The sequence below is a fragment of the Myotis brandtii genome, unplaced genomic scaffold (assembly GCF_000412655.1).
Source record: "Myotis brandtii unplaced genomic scaffold, ASM41265v1 scaffold577, whole genome shotgun sequence".
Lineage (NCBI taxonomy): Eukaryota > Metazoa > Chordata > Mammalia > Chiroptera > Vespertilionidae > Myotis > Myotis brandtii.
The window spans coordinates 738,729-756,107 of NW_005370161.1; the positions used below are offsets into that span (position 1 = coordinate 738,729).

The 17,379-nt window shown below is 47.8% G+C and overlaps 1 protein-coding gene across 3 annotated transcripts in view; it reads right to left on the reverse strand.

The window, feature by feature from the left end:
- The window catches only part of PCNT (pericentrin), a 105,988-nt gene that overhangs the window by 36,843 nt on the left and 51,766 nt on the right, over positions 1-17,379 (reverse strand). For 2 of the 3 annotated variants that reach the window (XM_014549962.1, XM_014549961.1), the window contains exons 17-26: positions 16,949-17,095; positions 13,658-13,809; positions 11,077-11,237; positions 10,628-10,863; positions 7,798-7,960; positions 6,950-7,162; positions 3,367-3,399; positions 873-1,102; positions 182-298; positions 50-70 (exon numbers count right to left, since the gene is read on the reverse strand). In XM_014549962.1, coding sequence (XP_014405448.1) covers positions 50-70; positions 182-298; positions 873-1,102; positions 3,367-3,399; positions 6,950-7,162; positions 7,798-7,960; positions 10,628-10,863; positions 11,077-11,237; positions 13,658-13,809; positions 16,949-17,095 — 1,473 coding nt within the window. The remainder of the gene's footprint in view (positions 1-49; positions 71-181; positions 299-872; positions 1,103-3,366; positions 3,400-6,949; positions 7,163-7,797; positions 7,961-10,627; positions 10,864-11,076; positions 11,238-13,657; positions 13,810-16,948; positions 17,096-17,379) is intronic. The other variant, XM_014549963.1, reaches the window with a different exon arrangement.

Consider the following 17,379-nt stretch of genomic DNA (forward strand, 5'->3'; position numbering starts at 1 on the left):
ACATGCACCAGCCATGCAGGTAGACAGGGCACCGACAGAGGACACATACCTCCTCATCCAGCTGTGCCTGCTGTCATTGCCGTGTACATGGAAGGCAAAAATATTTTTAAAGATAAAGTTTAAAAACACTGTAACGAATCGCTCCCCCACACACGCCTGTAACCATGGCAGGCTGACTTACATCCCTGTCTCGGGGGCCCCGGGCCTGCGGCTGGGCTGCCCGGTGAAGCTGCTCCTCCAGCCGCTGGATCTCCTGCTGGAACTCCTCCCGCTCATGCTCCCTCTCCACGGCCTGCTCCTGTCATGAGAGGCAGATTGTGGGGGTTGCTTACTGTGATGTCACTTCCCAATTGCACCCACTTCCCTCTGAAGGGAACCACTGAAAGGTATGAGATGGACAGAGAAGGCTCCAGGTCTGATGCTACAGCCTGAGCTTCCATTTCATACACATGGCCACTGCCCAGTACAATAGGCCCCTCGAATGGACATTGTGGGAAGGAGAGCTAAATGAGGAGGAGGGCCTATCCAGGGGATGAGGGGGAGGCTTCTGAAATACTGAAAGGATGAAAAGTCAGAAAGGGCAAATAGCGCAGGTCCAAACTGGCGCCAGGCACACAGGGCCTGTAACTCACTGCAGGAGACTCCTGCCCAAGCCACTGAAAGGAGTGTGGCCACAAGACCAGGGGGTGTTCCCTCAGAATCCCATATCACAAATGTTGACAACGTCTGAACTACCTACCAAGAGACAAGGACATGTGAAGGTCTACTATACATTAATCTTCTCATCGGGCCATAGAAGCTTAATGACCTGGGAGGGCCCAGGCTGGAAAGATGGCTTTCAGGGAGGCAAACAGAATTTACAGAGCTCTTACATCCATGAACTGCCGCTGGCTGCGCAAGTGCTTGTCCAGGGACACCATCTGCTGCCGCAGGGCGCTGAGCTCCTCGGCCTGTGAGGCGCATGCTTGATGGCGTGAGAGCTGCTCTTCCAGCTCGGCCTCCAGGAGCTTCACCTGGGCAAGCAGAGTCGCCCGGTCTTTCTCACATTGCTGCCTGGTCTCCAACCGCTCTGTGGTGGCAGCTTCCACTTCCCTCCGAAGAGCTACAGTGGCAGAGAACAGAAGGGGAGCCTACAGCACGGGGCATGAAACACCAACATGTGCTTACTCACAGTGACGCTGCACAGCACAAGCCCCATGTGACACCATGGCCAGCCTCCCTGGCAGCTCGAGACCCAGTCCTAGCCAGGGACTGGAGCACAAGGTCTCCAAGGCTTCCAGACTCCCCACAGATACGGCACGGATCTAACCTTCGTTCCCTCTCCTCCTGCCGCACAACCACCTCAAGATGAGGAATGTATATCCCGCAAACCAACATGGGCCTGTGTTCTGTCAGACACCGAGCTCATGTCCTAACAAAGCCCCAATGTAGCCAAATACCCACTGAAAATAAACTCAAGCACATTTGCAAAAATAAATAAATAAAATTTTAATATTGCAACCTTTACATGAAAATTGCCTAAAGTAAAAAATTTTCAAGAAAGCCTGAGAAGAATCCATCTTGGTGTTCCCAAATGACAGTATCAGGTAACTTTCTAGGAATTACACCTTCACATATAATCCCCAAATAGGGAAAAATAAAATGTAACTTAGGAGTCCTGTCTGAGGCCCGGCCAGTGTGCTCAGTGATTGAGTGTCGACCTATGAATCAGGTGGTCATGGTTCAATTCCTGGTCAGGAGACATGCCTGGGTTGTGGGCTCGATCCCCAGTAGGAGACATGCAGGAGGCAGCCAATCAATGATTCTCTCTCATCATTGATATTTCTATCTCTCTCTCCATACCCCTCCCTCTCTTTTAAATATATTTAAACAAAAAAATCCAATGCTTTTCTCTTTTCTTTTTTAAACCCAATGCTTAAAAAAAAAAAAAAAAAAAAGGTTCTGTCTGAGGGGACACAAGCCCTGATAAGCCACTAGCAGTAAAACACTCACTATGTGCCCAGGGCCGGGGTAGGATCTTGAAGGAAAAGGGTGACATCCTCAGTGAATCAAAAGCCAAATTAAATTCTGGGTGCGGCCCTGGCTGGTTTGGTTTAGTGGTCAGCCTGCGGACCAAAGGGTCGTGGGTTCAATTCCCAGCCAAGGGCACATACCTTGGTTGCAGGTTTGGTCCCTGACCCCAGTCAGGGTGTAAGCAGGAGGCACCCAATTGATGTGTCTCTCTCATGTCGATGCTTCTCTCTCTTTCCCTCTCCCTCCCTTCCACTCTCTCTTAAACAAACAAACAAACAAACAATGGAAAAAAATATCCTCGGGTGAGGACTGAAAAAGAATAAAAATAAAATAAATAAATTCTGGGTGCGACGGCTAAGGCTGCAATTCAAGTGGAAGCTATAAATCAAGCAGCATCTAAAAGGAGGCTTGCCGCCCTGACCAGTTTGGCTCAGTGGATGGAGCGTCAGCCTGTGGACTCAAGGGTCCCAGGTTCGATTCCAGTCAAGGGCATGTACCTTGGTTGCAGGCACATCCCCAGTAGGGAGTGTGCAGGAGGCAGCTGATCGATGTTTCTCTCTCATCGATGTATCTAACTCTCTATCCCTCTCCTCTCCCTTCCTCTCTGTAAAAAATCAATAAAATATATTTTTTTAAAAAAATAAAAAAAATAAATAAAAGGAGGCTTGCCTCTGTGGAACCCTGAGTGTTTAGACTACCCCAAAACTGAAATATTAAGTATTTACATTTCACCAGCTTTCAAAGTCTAATTATTCTGGTTTATAAAAATCTGTCGATTATTTATGACAAACTACCATCATCACTAACATTCTTAAGTACATTTTCATGCTAGTAAGTTTGCAATTAAAGTAAATTAGCCTTAAACATGCAGTTAGGTCAATGTCATTCACAGCCCTTAGAGACACAAAACGAAGCTCACATGTCACTGCTGTGACAATCAGTGGTGCCTGACCATCCACCCAGACACCACCACCTTCAGGGCTCTGTGCTGCAGAAGAGACACTGGCTGCCAGCACACACTGCCTACATGCAAGCGGGACCGAGGGGAAGGCATCTGCGTGGCTGCCAAGGCAGAGAGCAAAGGAGCTCCACCAGGCCCACCCCTCCCCCAACCTAGGACCCCAAGGCCCCTAGCCCTGCGCAACAGCACACACTGTAGCTCAGTTACTGCCGTAGGCATCACCGGAGGAAGGCATGCCCATTTATACATATGATATTGAAGGCGAAAAGTTATTTTATTTAATAGTTTGCCACAAAAGCTCTGGAATATCTTTTGCTCTTCAGTAAAATATTTGCAAAGTCTGGTGCAAACACAGCATATGGCACATAAATCACTTGTTTGTTTTCACAAACCTGAGTCCTTGTGCGCTATAGTAACAGGAACGCCTACAAATGAACACATAGCACTTTCAGAGATGAAACAGGAGAATGTGCGACCTAGAATGTGACCATTAGAAACAAGAAAGAGGACAGTGACAACAGCGAGAAATGTCTTTGGCCCTGGACAACCTCTAAACCTCGTGCACTTCCAAACCACCACTGCTTACGGGCCTAAATGTCTGTCTCCAAAAACCATATGTTGAACACTGACCCCCAATGTGACGGCATCAGGAGGCAGGGCCCTTGGGAGGTAGAGCCTTTCTAAACGAGACCCCGAAAGCGCCCTGGCCCTTTGGCATGTGAGGACACAGTGGGAAGACACTGCCTGTGACCAGAAGGCCCCTTACCAGAAGGCAATCGTGCCAATACCCTGACCTTGGAATTCTAGCCTCCAGGACCATGACAATAAATATCTGTTGTTTATGAGCAACCCGTCTCTGTTTTGTCACAGCAGCTGAATGGACTGAGACAGGACTGTTTGCCCAGGTGTCAGAGCAGGTTCTGGCTCCCAAAGGCTTTTGAGGGGGACAAACAGAAGAGATAGAGCTGAATTTCCCCATGAGATGCCGGGACCTCCCAAAACTCTTGAACAGCTGACAAGCACGTCGAACAGCTCACACAGGATGGCCAGCACTTGCGGTCTGACATGCCAAGTCCCTAGCTGGGATCGCACAACTGTGTGGCAGGGTGAGGGGAAGGGACAGAGATCAAGTGAGAAATTAAGGCAGGATTAACAATGTGAAAATGAAAGCAAACCCAGACGATCCCAAATAAAGTATAAGAATTTCCTGGTAACAAAACAAAGCAAAAGAGAGACTGGTCTGGGCCCAGGAGAGAGTTCCATGATCTTTCCCTCCCTGGCCCAGCTCCCTCTTCTGTGAAGGCACTGAGGGCACACAGGTGGGACAGGCCTCTCTGCAAGATGGGGCACAGCCTTGGGAAGAGCCAGGGAGGAGCCAAGCCAGGTGTGGGCAGAGATGATGCCACAGAAGGGCTGAACCAGGGGCAGCCGGGTCCAGGCCCAGCTGAGCCAGAGCCACTTGGGTTTGGCCAGCCAAGACGAGGCTGTCCCACGGCCTAGGGCTGTGTGGCCCCTGAGATGGTCCCGCATCTGTGTATCCCACAAGGTCCTAACTCTTAGGTCTGAACCTGCAGGAGGAGGAGAACGGGCTAGAAGTACCAGTGCTCACGGGGTAACCATGAGTCTAGATGGACAGGGTGTGGGGCCAGTCACCCCTGGGAGGAGGATGGGCCATCACACGGACTTGTAGGCTGAGACATAATGGGTCCCTGCACAAGGAAGGTCTGTCCCACTGCGAAGTACGGCCTATGAGGAGCTCCAGAGGGACCGAAGAGAATGAGAACAGAAGAAAAAAAAGTCTGAAGAAACAATGAGTGACAAATCCCCAGATTTAAGAAAAAATGAGAGACAGAACAGGAAAGATGTGAAAAACCCGCCCTAGTGACATGTAAGAACATCAAAGCAAAGAGGTATTTCTAAAAACCACCTGCAAATAAACAAGATAAAAATATCTCAGTAAAAATACTAGATGTAAAGAAATGTTGGGTTATAGCCTCACATTTTAAATGAAAATAAATCAAATCTAGAATTATATCTTTCCAGCTACATCTTCATTTAAGGTTGACAATAAAATAAGGTAAAACTCAGATACTCAAGGTCTTAGAGTTTTCCTTCTTTGAAACCACTGAGTTGAGGAGAAAATAACCCACAACTTACTGCTGTTAGATGGCAATTTGCACAAGACACAGAATACAGAGAGCTCATGTGCACACGTGTGCACAAACATACACACAAATGTGGGCAAAAGCCTTGCCTGACAGTGGCGTGGCATGGCTGGGGCGGGAGCAGAAACAGTTGAGACAAGACAGGTTTCAATGTTGGGGAATGAGGGAACCTGAGGCAGAAGGAACCCTGGACACATAGCATTAGTCAGTAGAAGGAAGGTCTATCTGTGTGTGTATGGGGTGGGGGTGGGAGGTAGGAGGGAGTGAGCGCGGTGACAGCACCCACAGGAAGTGTGGAAAACAGAAAAGAAGGCAACAGACCCAAACAGCATGGGCACAGGAATAAAACCTGGCTAAACAGAGTAAAAGAGATGCCCACAGCTGAACTTTTTAAAAAGTCATTAATATGAGACAAGTATAAGAAAAAAGTGAATATAAAGGAGTAAAAACTGACATACAAGGGGGAAAAAGAGAAAGCTAGACTAATTATTTAATACCAAAACTTTCATCTAAAAATGAAAAAGGGACAAAAAGCACGCACGCACACACAAAAGAAAGCTGAGCAAGAAGATGAGGTCTGGAAATGATTACAAATACAGTTTAAAGTTTTGCTCATGAATGGGAACTAAGAACAACCTAAAAATCACTATTTGCTTAAAGAAATGGCAGGTCTGTGGGACCTGAATGCCTCCCTAGAGCAGGGGAGGGGAACCTTTTTTCTGCTGAGGACCATTGGGATATTTATAATATCACTCAAGGGCCATACAAAATTAACTTAAAAATTAGCCTGCTATATTTGGTCAAAAACTTAATTAACTCACCCCTAATGCCTTGGCAGGGCCAGACCAAATGAATTCTTGGGTCTTATATGGCCCACAGGTGGGACATTCCACACCCCTGCCCTAGAGCCACAGGTCAGCCTGAACTGAGTACCCATCGACAGGGCTCCCAGAACTAAGAAGGCAACAAACAGCAGAGATGAGGGTGCAGTCAGTTACAGAGAAGACAAGGAAAATGGAAATGGTGAGCAAAACCAAAAACTGGTTATTTATTGAGACAAGGTAAAAAAAAAAAAACAACAATTTGGGGGAAGAAAAGTTTCTGTACAGGTGACAGTGGCCTACGCATGACCGAGGCTCAGAGCACAGGCATGAAGCTGCAACCAGGTGAAGGTAGAGACCTTGTGGACACCGGGAGGCAGGGAGGCAGGGAGCCCCGCCCACCCTGACTAGCCAGCAGCCACACAACCTCATTGGGGAGCAGCAAGCACAGGGACAGACAGGTCCTGAAATCAGCTCGGGGAACAGCTCTGGGAAAGCTGAACTCACACAGGATTATTACAAATCTGCTACTGAGGACATGGATACCTGCAAACTCCACAGTTTATGCTTTTTATGTTTTGACTGTTTTTAAATATTTTGAAGTCTGAAATACCTTTCATTAAAGTTGTTTTCGTAGTTAAGGTTAACATTAGGAACTTTTTTATTTTAAATACAATTTTTACATCACCTTCATTTTTTTTATGGTCTTTACTGTTTATCTCAAACAAGTTGGCAACATTTTCCGTGACCTAACTGCCAGAGGTTACTCTGGCCTCACGGAGACATGAGAACCAGGATGGGCCATCACACTAGGTGGACACTAATCTACCCTCACACCCCTCTCAAAGCCACACACTCCAAGGTTCCCTCTGAAAAGTGCTGCCATCTTTCCTCTCCTCCCTCTAGAAATGGCAAACTTCGCTTCCAGAAAAGCCGGCTGTGCTGCTGCCCATGCTCTGCCCTCCAGCCCTGGAGACAGCCTTCCTTACCAGCCTCTCTCTCTTCTGCTTCTGTGGCCGCCACCTCCTTTTGGTGACACAGGACAGCGTTCTCCTCCTTCAGCTCTGCCTGCTGCCGAGTCACCCGCTGAAGCTGCTGATTCAGGCTCTCCAGCTCAGCCACGAGGCCCCGCTCAGACATCTCCTTCTGGACTAGTGCCTCCTGCAAGTTGGCCTTCTCCACTTTGAATCCCTCAATGATGCCTGGGGAGACAGGAGACACGGCTGCTGAGGCCCCTGGAGCAGCAAATAGAGCAGCCACGAAGATAAGGGCTGTCACGCACCAGCATGAGCTATGTGGTCACACCTGTGTCCAGGTCTTAGCTGGATGGCACAGGGCTGACTCCAGCCCCAGGCAGGGTGGGAACTGCCAGACAAGGTGACACACCTGTGAGCGCCCACCTACACACACGCACACCCTGGTGCCAAGTACCCAGAACACATGGCCACTGTGAGCACCAGACACCAGGGTCTCAGGGGTTGGAAGCAGTCACGGGGGTGACTTCTTGGGGCACTCACTGCCCATAGCCTGTGATGGGAAGACGAAAGTTCCCATCTCGCCACACACTCTGACGTTGTCACCCTAAAGATCAACAGGAGGTAAGTGCCAAGGGACAGGGTCACTCCATGAGCCTGTCTGTTGCAACCGTGATCCCCAAAGCTACTGCATGTAGTTCTTCAAAGGCGATTAATTCCACTGAGAAAAGTCAGTAATATCTCAAAACTGACTGCTTTATTTTACTTTTACATTTGCTTTAAAATATTCTGTGCCAATACTTTCCCTTAGCAACTCGATGCCTAGGTTCCAGCCCATCCTTGCCAGCCCACTGGCTTCTCACCTTCTGCCTTGTGCAGCTCCAGTGTCAGCTGAGTCTTGGCCGAGTTCTCCTCCTCCAGGCGTTCCAGTAACTCTTGGTGTTTCCTAACAACCTGGGCTGTCTCCTCATTTTTACCGCTAAATTCTTTTTCAAAACGAGCATGAATTTGACGTGCTTCCTCCAGCTGAAAATTTGAAAAATTGGAACTACATCTCAAAAACAATAGAAGCTTACATTAATCCCAATTACAATTCTACTTCCTTAGAATTCTGGTGAAATCATCAATATTCCATAAGAAACAAGTTGCCATGCTTGCTGTTATGATTAATTAATTACTAAATAAAGTTGCTCATTAAACAATTTTCAACAATGAACAGTTCTGCACACACAGCACCACACAAACATGCACTTAAGAACCATGGAGTCCTAGCCAGTTTGGCTCAGTGGATAGAGCATCGACCTGCGGACCAAAGGGTCCCAAGGTTCAATTCCAGTCAAAGGCACATATGCCCAGGTTGCGGGCTCAATCCCCAGTAGGGGGTGTGCAGGAGGCAGCCAATCAATGATTCTCTCTCATCATTGATGTTTCAATCTCTCTTTCCCTCTCCCTTCCTCTCTGAAATCAATAAAAATACATTAAAAAAAAAAAAAAGAACCATGGATACATGCAAGGCAACATTGTTAAGGACACATGACAGGAAGGCGACTACCAAGAACCTGGCACCTGGGAAGGAATGAGCCACCAGCTCCATAGTTGGAAAAGGAGATGGGAAAGGTCACAGGTGTGGGAAAAGCAGGCTTATGGGGCCAGTCACCACACTGGGCAGGAAGCCTGATAGTCTCTACTTCCCTGACTAGTCACCACAAGGCCCCTCCCTGGCTTCCTTGGATGCCCCCACTTCCTGGCTCAGCCCTGGACCCCAATCTTCCTTGCCTCCCCTGCTTCCCTGGCAGCATGTCCATTCTGAGGCTCCCAGGCCATCTATAGGCTGAGTGGCCCTGATTAATCTCTGAATTCAGAACAACTACTCCCAGCTGTCCTGACTGATTGATTCCTCAGCACCTAGCTTAGGCCTCCCATGTACTTGATGCAACTCAGCTGCTAAGTAAATCTACTGGTTTTATCTTGAAAACAGCCCCCAAGGCCACCTCTTTTCATGCCCTGCCATGGGCCTCCTCCCACAGTTTCTGTCCTCTCAAAACACTTGCCCAAGCCAATCAGCCCTTGGGCAGCCCCACCACTGATGCTGGCCCAAACAGGGGGCCCTCACTCCCCTTCAGCCACTGCCCTTCCCACCTCCCACAAGGCTCTACTCCACTAACCCCTTCCCCAAAACCTGCCCCGCTTTCTCTCCCACACAACCCACCTTCTCCCTGCTGTGGGGATGGCCGAACTCCCTGTGGAACACACTCAATGGGGTATATTTCTAGGGAGCAGAAGACAGGAAAAGCAAGTGTGGGTCCACATCAGACAAGGGCACCTAGTTGGACACCAGGCTGGGGCCACAGCTGGGTGATACCTGCAGATGCCAGATGCTCACAGGATGGCATCTGTTTCTGTGGAATGACATTGGGGAGGGCGGGGGCACAATCAAAAGCACCTGATGACTTGTTTGCTGCTGCCCAAACCTATCCAGGTTTTGAGAGAAGACTAGAGGTGAGGGGTGGAGGGAAGGGGGATGAGAAAGAGACACCGCAAGGTCTCGACACTGTTGCTCTGCCCACCTGCCCTGAGGAGGAAAAATTACTCAAGTATTTCTGCAATGTGAACAGTAGAGTTCCACATAAGAGTGCTTATGGGGGTGGGGGGAATGTAAAAGATCAACCAAAGGACTTGTATGCATGCATATTAGCATAACCAATAGACACAGACACTGGGGCGGTGGGGGCTTGTCCTGGGGGTTGGGAGTGGCTGGGGAGAGGTCGATGGGGGAAAAAGGAGACATATGTAATATTAAACAATAAAGAAAGAAATTATTTTTTTAAAAAAAGAGTGCTTATTATTTTTTAGAGAGGGAAGGGAGAGGGAGAGAGAAACATTAATGTGCGAGCAAGATATCTATCGGCTGCCTCCTGCATACCCCCCTACTGGGGATCAAGCCCACAACCTGGGCATGTGCCCTCACCAAGAATCAAACTGGCAACTTTTTTGGTGCACGGAAGGACGCCCAACCAACTGAGCCATTCCGACCAGGACTAGAGCGCTTATTTTTTAACTGGGCAAACTTTGGAAAAAAGAATCTCTTTACTACTTTCAATTATTCCTATGTAATGTCTTTCCTAATTGTCTAAAATGTTCTAAAAGGTTAACAAAAATAATTCCCTTTTTCAGTGATAATCTTTGAATATAAATAATGAATGTGAAATTAAAGTTCCTGTGGGAGGTGGGAAGGGCAGCGGCTGAAGGGGAGTACGTAAAGAAAAGTAGAAGTGGGCTAAATTACACGTCATCTAAGGATGCTGAGGTTTTAGTTTTCTTTCACAGCAAGTCCACTATCTCAAGAATTTTGGTTCAGAAAAGAATCCTCAAGCGGACCCTGGGAGGAAGACATCGCTGGCAGTGACGTGGGAGGAGGCAGGGGGTGTGAGCACCAGAATCAACAGTTTCAGTCCCCAAACGTCAGGTGCTGGAGAAGACAGAGACCGGGTTCACCTGGAGAATCAAAGCGTCCATCCCCACCCTGCAGGGCTGGTGAGAATCAGAAATGCCCGGTGAAGAAGGTCAATCTATCTAACCTACTTATTTACCCCACAGCCCTTCTCTGAGGCAGAGCATCAGCACACAGGCCAGAATGGAGCCACAGAGCAAAGAATGGGTGGCGAGACTGGTGCTGAGTGGGCCACGGCTCACCTGCCTAGAGGAGTCCAGAACCATCTCCAGGAGGCCATCCACTGCCAGGCCAAGGCTCCGGTAGATGCTCCTGACGGGCTGCTCACACTCCAATGTACTTTCCGGGCTCATGAAAAAGCTTTCACAGATGTGGCTGCTGATCTCAGCCATGGAAGACACCTCAGTGCATTCAGTCAAAGTTCTATCCAGCTCCGGCGGGGCATCAAGCCCAGGCCACGTCTCATCCAGTGCTGGCGCTACAAAGTGAGAAAACACAAAAGCCTGCACCACGGAGACACACACACTGACCCTGACCTAGGCATCAGGGACAAGCATGCCCACAGCACTAGGGACAGCACCCCATCTCAATAAGGAGTGGGCTCGCCAGCACTAGCGGGAGAAGGGATGCAGCCCAGGGGGCACTTGGCGCCCTGGGCCTGAGGGCTGTACATGGCCCGTCCAGTGCTCACCTACAGACGGAACCTGGCCCTCCAGCCTCGCGTCGGGTGGACTCTCATCCTCCAGGCAGAGCCCCACGCGCTCACTGATCCGGCTCTTCAGGGAGATGGCAGCCTTCACTGTCTCTCCAAATAGGCCCAGCAGCCTCCGAAGGGCATCCTGGAGAGCGATCCTGGGAAGGGAAGCACAGCGGGTGCGGCCTTCAGCCTGGACCCCAGCAGGGTGGCTCTGCGACAGGAGTAGAGCAGACCTTGTCGCTGTTGCTCTTCATTTTTAAAAGATGCCATTATTGTTTATTCAAGCATGTTTCTCTGGAATCAGCCTCCAGCCAACCAGCAAAGGGCAAGGGCTTCACGTAGAACCATCCCCGCAGCTGCTCTCCCCTCAGATAGGAACGCACAAGCCTCACCCATCCCCACGGCACAGCCTCTCTGACCCTCAGGGCCCTGCCCTTCTTGAGACAGGTAATCACACCTGACCCACAGGCCAAGGGCACGGAGGTTCTCCCGTGCCTCTCTCTGGGGCTGCACAGACTATGGAGGTTAGTGTGGTTTGTTCTTCACAGGACCAGGACTCGGCTGCCCTGTCTCCCAGCTATACCCTTCCAGCAGGAGATCCTCTATCACATGACCCTGCCTAGGACGTAGCTATGGGCAAACTGATACAGCTTGTATGCAAGCCAGACAAGCCACATGGAGCCAAAGTGGGCAGGACACGGGCTTGCCCACCCCAACCTGTTCACGGGCGCACTCCCTACCAATGGGCCCACACAGGCGCTGCTTCCAGCACAGGGAGAGAGACACCACTGAGCAAAACAGACAAACAGCCACACCTTGCAGAGCTAACATTCCCAATGAGGGACACAAGCAGGAAGTGCAAGGAGAGAAGGGGAGACAGTGGGCAGACTGCATGAAGCACAAAAACCTGGAGGGGAGGGGGGGCCTGACAGCTCCCTGGCTGCTGCCCAGGCCCCTGCAGGTGGCTACCAAGGACACAGGGAGGATGAGCACAGCATGTGCAAAAGCCTTGGGTTTAGTGTACAGGAGGAGAGAGGATGATCACAGAGATGGTGGGTCAGGGAGGGCAACTGAGGAGTCCGAATCAAACCACAACTGCAGCTACAAACGAGTGCCAGAAAAGCATGCATGTCTTCAGAGAGAATTACAAAGTTTTCAAAAGAATGAAAGGAGACCTGGCTCAGGACCCTGTGCAGTAAGAAAGTCATGGATCCCGCACATAGAGCTCAGGAATAAGCCAGGCTTGTCTACCCCACCTGGTATCTCATGCATGCATGCATTCATTCATTCATTCATTCATTTATATTCATTCATTCAATGTACAGGTCGCATACAATTGTATTTTATTATCAGGATTCCACATTTACATAGCTTAAAATGCTCTGGTAAAGGTGCAAGCTTATCACAGTGTTATAAATTTTTTTTTAAAGAAATGAAACAATTAAGTATTTGCTTTATTGATATACCAGGCTTAGACCTGTGTTTAACAAGCTAGCCTAAAATAGCACCATGGTTAGACTATAGCTTGCTTTTCAAAGCCTTCATTTTACAACTTATTAAGCAAACAAGGGATCAATCGCCTCTCATCCACCTGATGTGATTTTTTTTTTTTATTATATATTTCTTTATTGATTTCAGAGAGGAAGGGAGAAGGAGAGAGAGATAGAAACATAAATGATGAGAGAGAATCATTGATTGGCTGCCTCCTACACACCCCCTACTGGGGATCGAGCCCACAACCCAGGCATGTGCCCTTGGCCAGAATCGAACCTGGAACCCTTCAGTCCGCAGGCTGACGCTCTATCCACTGAGACAAGCCGGCTAGGGCCTGATGTGATCTTTTTATACACATACTCCTAAGTCCCATTTTGAAACAGCTGAAAATCTTTTTAAAAGTTTTGCAGATGAGCTCATGAACACAAATTTCACCAGGTAAGTTAGGTCAAACAGAAGGAATTCAAAACAAGTTGTTGCCCAATCAGAGTTCATTATTTGTAAATCATAAACCTGCTCCCCGCTCCCTCCCCAACCGCCCACCCCCACTGGTCTCTCTTGATCCTTGAGGTCAGCACAGGACCCTGGGGCAGAGACAAGCTGGTGGGCACAGCACAAATGGAAGGGCCCAGAGAAAGGCCTGCTCACAGGGATGCCGAGGAACTAATCAGACAGACAAAAACGAATTTCCTGACATCAGATGCAAATAAAGAATTGAACAGTTCAAGACGCGCTCCAGACCTATATACAGGAAAAGAAAAACTAAAACCGAGAATGGGGGGGGTGGGGGGGGGGGATCTGTGTGGCGTCAGAGGGAAAACCTATTTCTCAAATGAAATCCCCAAGCAAATAGGACAAAGGGACAGATTACTAATGGTGCCTGCATTACAACATCAAATTCTGTAATTTGGCAAATGTGAGGCTTTTGGCAAAGTGAAATGGTGGATAGGCAGGTGTCTGGGCATTACTCAGTACTTTTCTCAATGTTTAAAATAGTTTTAAATGATAAGAATCATGCAGCACAAGGACCCCTTTTCCCCATCATCGTGCTCAGGCAGCAGTGACAGAGGAGGGAGCTGACCTTTCACTGTGAGAAAGGTCCACGTCAGACTTGAGCATCGAGATGAGGTTCGTGCCTTCCTGGTTCTCCCTGTCCCGCCTTTGCTGTAGTGTCTCCAGTTCTGAACGGTGCTCTTCTATCTCATGACTTAAGGATAAAATTTGGTCTTTTAGCTGTTGAGAAAAAATTGTTAAAGCTTTAGTTAAAACAATTTGGTTAAAAATAAACTTCTAGCCTGGATGGAGTGGCTCAGTGGTTGAGCATCGAACTATGAACCAGGAGGTCACGGTTCGATTCCCAGTCAGGGAAATCCTTGTGTTGTGGGCTTAATCCCCAGTGAGGGGTGTGCAGAAGGCAGCTGATCAATGATTATTCTCTCTTATCACTGATGTTTCTATCCCTTTCTCCCTCTCCCTGAAATTAATAAAAACCTATTTAAAAAACAAATAAATAAAATAAACTTCTGTAAGGTACTTTCACCAAAACTTTCATCATCCCACTTAATATGGCAAAAGATGAAAATTATTTTTTTAATATACATTTTATTGAATTTTTATAGAGAGGAAGGGAGAGGGATAGAGAGTTAGAAACATCGATGAGAGAGAAACATCAATCAGCTGCCTCCTGCACGCCTCCCACTGGGGATTTGCCCACAACCAAGGAACATGCCCTTGCCCGTAATCGACCCCGGGACCCAGTCCGCAGGCCGACGCTCTATCCACTGAGCCAAACCGATCAGGGCAGATTATTAATAAGGTCTTTGCTCCATTACTCTCTGCCTACAAAAATGAAACATATAACCCTCCTGGCCTGTCAGTCCAGAGGGGGAGGGAGGGACCAATTCAGAATAAAAATCAGTTGCCAGGCAAGTGAACATCCCTCTTACAAAATTCTCTCTAAAAACAAAAGTCGATCGCAGAGTCTCAATGGGCTGGGTGGGTGGGCTGCACCAGCTACCATGAGCTCCTGAGCCATCTGAGCAGCTTAGAGAAGGGACTAGTGCAGTGATGGCGAACCTTTTGAGCTCGGCGTGTCAGCATTTTGAAAAACCCTAACTTAACTCTGATGCCGTGTCACATATAGAAATTTTTTGATATTTGCAACCATAGTAAAACAAGGATTTATATTTTTGATATTTTATATATTTAAATGCCATTTAACAAAGAAAAATCAACCAAAAAAATGAGTTCGCGTGTCAGAGGTGACACGTGTCATAGGTTCGCCATCACTGGACTAGTGTCTTCCAGCAACAGAGCAACCTGAGCACCTGAGCCCTCTCCCCTGAGCTCATCGCCAACAGTTGTGACTTCTCAGTTTCGGTCCAGTTTACCAATGAGAACATGGGTGTCCTCCCAGAGCAGTGGTTCTCAACCTTGGCTGCACATTAGAATCACCTGGGAATCTTCTTAAAATCCTGAATGAGGCCCAGAAATCAGGATTTTAAAAAGATTCCCAAGTGATTCTAATGTGCAGCCAAGGTTGAGAACCACTGTCCCAGAGGATGAAAGAACAGAGGACACAAGAGACCACACACGTGCCCAGTGGGGCCACCAGCACCCCAGTCCCACCTCCTTGGAAGACAACTGGACAACCCATGGCTGCAAGGGACCAACAGTCTGATGTGCCCATGGCCTCGACCAGGAGGAGCCGGGAGGAGCCACCAGCAGATGGAGAAGCAGTGCAGGAACAGCGCCACACTGCCATGGATGTCCCTTCATCCAAGAGCAGGTTTGTAGAGTGAAAAAAATGAACAAGGGAACACAAGCATGGGACCCATAAAGTAATGTTAGAAAATACAAAAACAAAGCACAAGCCACAGGAAAAAGAAGAGTGTGATTTTGAAACCAATTTACTACAGGGAAAACCAGCAAACTAAACACAGTTTCAATGTTGTGCTTGGAGGGAAATTAGAAAGGAACAGGGATTCCATAAACCACTGGTTACATCAGACTGTCACCTAGTAGCTGGAAAAATTAAAGAAAATGAAACAGAATTTTAAGTTTCAAGATGGCAAAAAATGACTCAAAACGAACAAAGATTCAGAAGATGAACCGTGTATACCAAACGCTGCCAGCACATGGACCTGCATGTCCAGACCACTCAAGGCCAGACTGTGGCCCCGGCTGCTAGAGTATGGATAGTGGATGGCAGTCAGTGGATGGTGGACACCTAGGGCCTCACTGCAGTGAGCCCCATAGCCATGACTTTCGGGTTAGTCACATCCATGACTGGTGGCCAGGGCACACAGACCATCAGGATGGCCAGTTCTACTCAGAGAGCCTTTGGGACAGCAGACTCTCCTCAGCCTGTCCTGCTCCCTCCCCCTGCCAAAAGTGGGAGGAAGTCCTAATATATGATCAAGAGGAAGAGAGAAAAATGAGCATCTTAACAAAACTGACTAGAGAAAATAGTTCTATTAAATTTTAAAATTTAAATTGTTATTTTAACATCCCGCCCCGCCACCCTCCAGGGAGACATGATCTTGTTAACTATCCCATAATCTAATCCCCACCTTGTCTTTTCCCACCTTCATGTAATCTTCCTCAAATTCCCTCCTTAATTCCAAATGCATAAAAGGAATTGCAAACTGTTGATTCTCTGGAGGATCTGAGATCTTGCTTCTGGCATGTAGTCAGTTTGGTTCAAATAAACTCTTTATGAAAATTCTCTACAGATTTGATATAAGTTCTTATATCAACATGCATACAAAGGAATATTCAGCCTTAAAAAGAAAGAACATTCTGCCCTAACTGCTTTGGCTCAGTGGGTAGAGTGTCGCCTGGGGACTGAAGGGTCCCAGGTTTCATTCCGGTCAAGGGCACATGCCTGGGTCACGGGCTCAATGCCCAGTAGTGAGTGTGCAGGAGGCAGCCAATCAATGATTCTCTCTCATCATTGATGTTTCTATCTTTCTCTCCCTCTCCCTTCCTCTCTGAAATCAATAAAAATATTTTTTTTTAAAAAAGGAAGAACATTCTGACACCTGCTACAACATGGATGAGTCCTGAGGACATTATCCTCAGTGAAATGAGCCAGTCACAAAAGGACAAATACTGCATGGTTTCACATAGTCAGATCATAGAGACAAAAAGTAGATGGTAAGTGCCAGGGGCTGGGGGAGAAGGTGGGGAATTAGAGTTTAATGGACAGAGTTTCACTTTGGGAAGATGGAAAAGTTTTGGAGATGGATGGTGGTGATGGTTGCACAACAGTGTGAATGTGATGACTTAAAAATGGTTAAAGTGGGAAATTTCATGTTATGCATATTTTACCACACAGACAAGTACTAAGCAGCAAAGACTATCCACACACCTGCAGAACTTGGTTGCTTTTCTCCTGAAGCTGCAGGGACAGAGACTCCTTCTCTTTCTGGTGAAGAGACTGCGCCCGCTCCCACTCCAATCTGTGCATCTCCTCTTTTTCATGCAAAGCAGCCTCCTTTCCACGTTCAAATTCACCCTGTACAAAGATATGATTAAAAACAAAAAATGCTGTCAGGGCACATACCAGAATCAATGCAACACAAGGGACCCTCAGCAAATGAATACCCAGCTAAATTCTCATCATAAAGCAGAGGTCAAGAGGCAGTGAGATGACACATTCAAAGAGCTGAAAGAGTAAGACTGTCAACCAAGAATTCTAATCCAGGAAACTCTCTTTCCAAAATGAATGAGAAATTAAGATATTTCCAGATAAATAAGAACTAAGAGAATTCATCACTAATGAGCCTGCTCTGAAGAAAT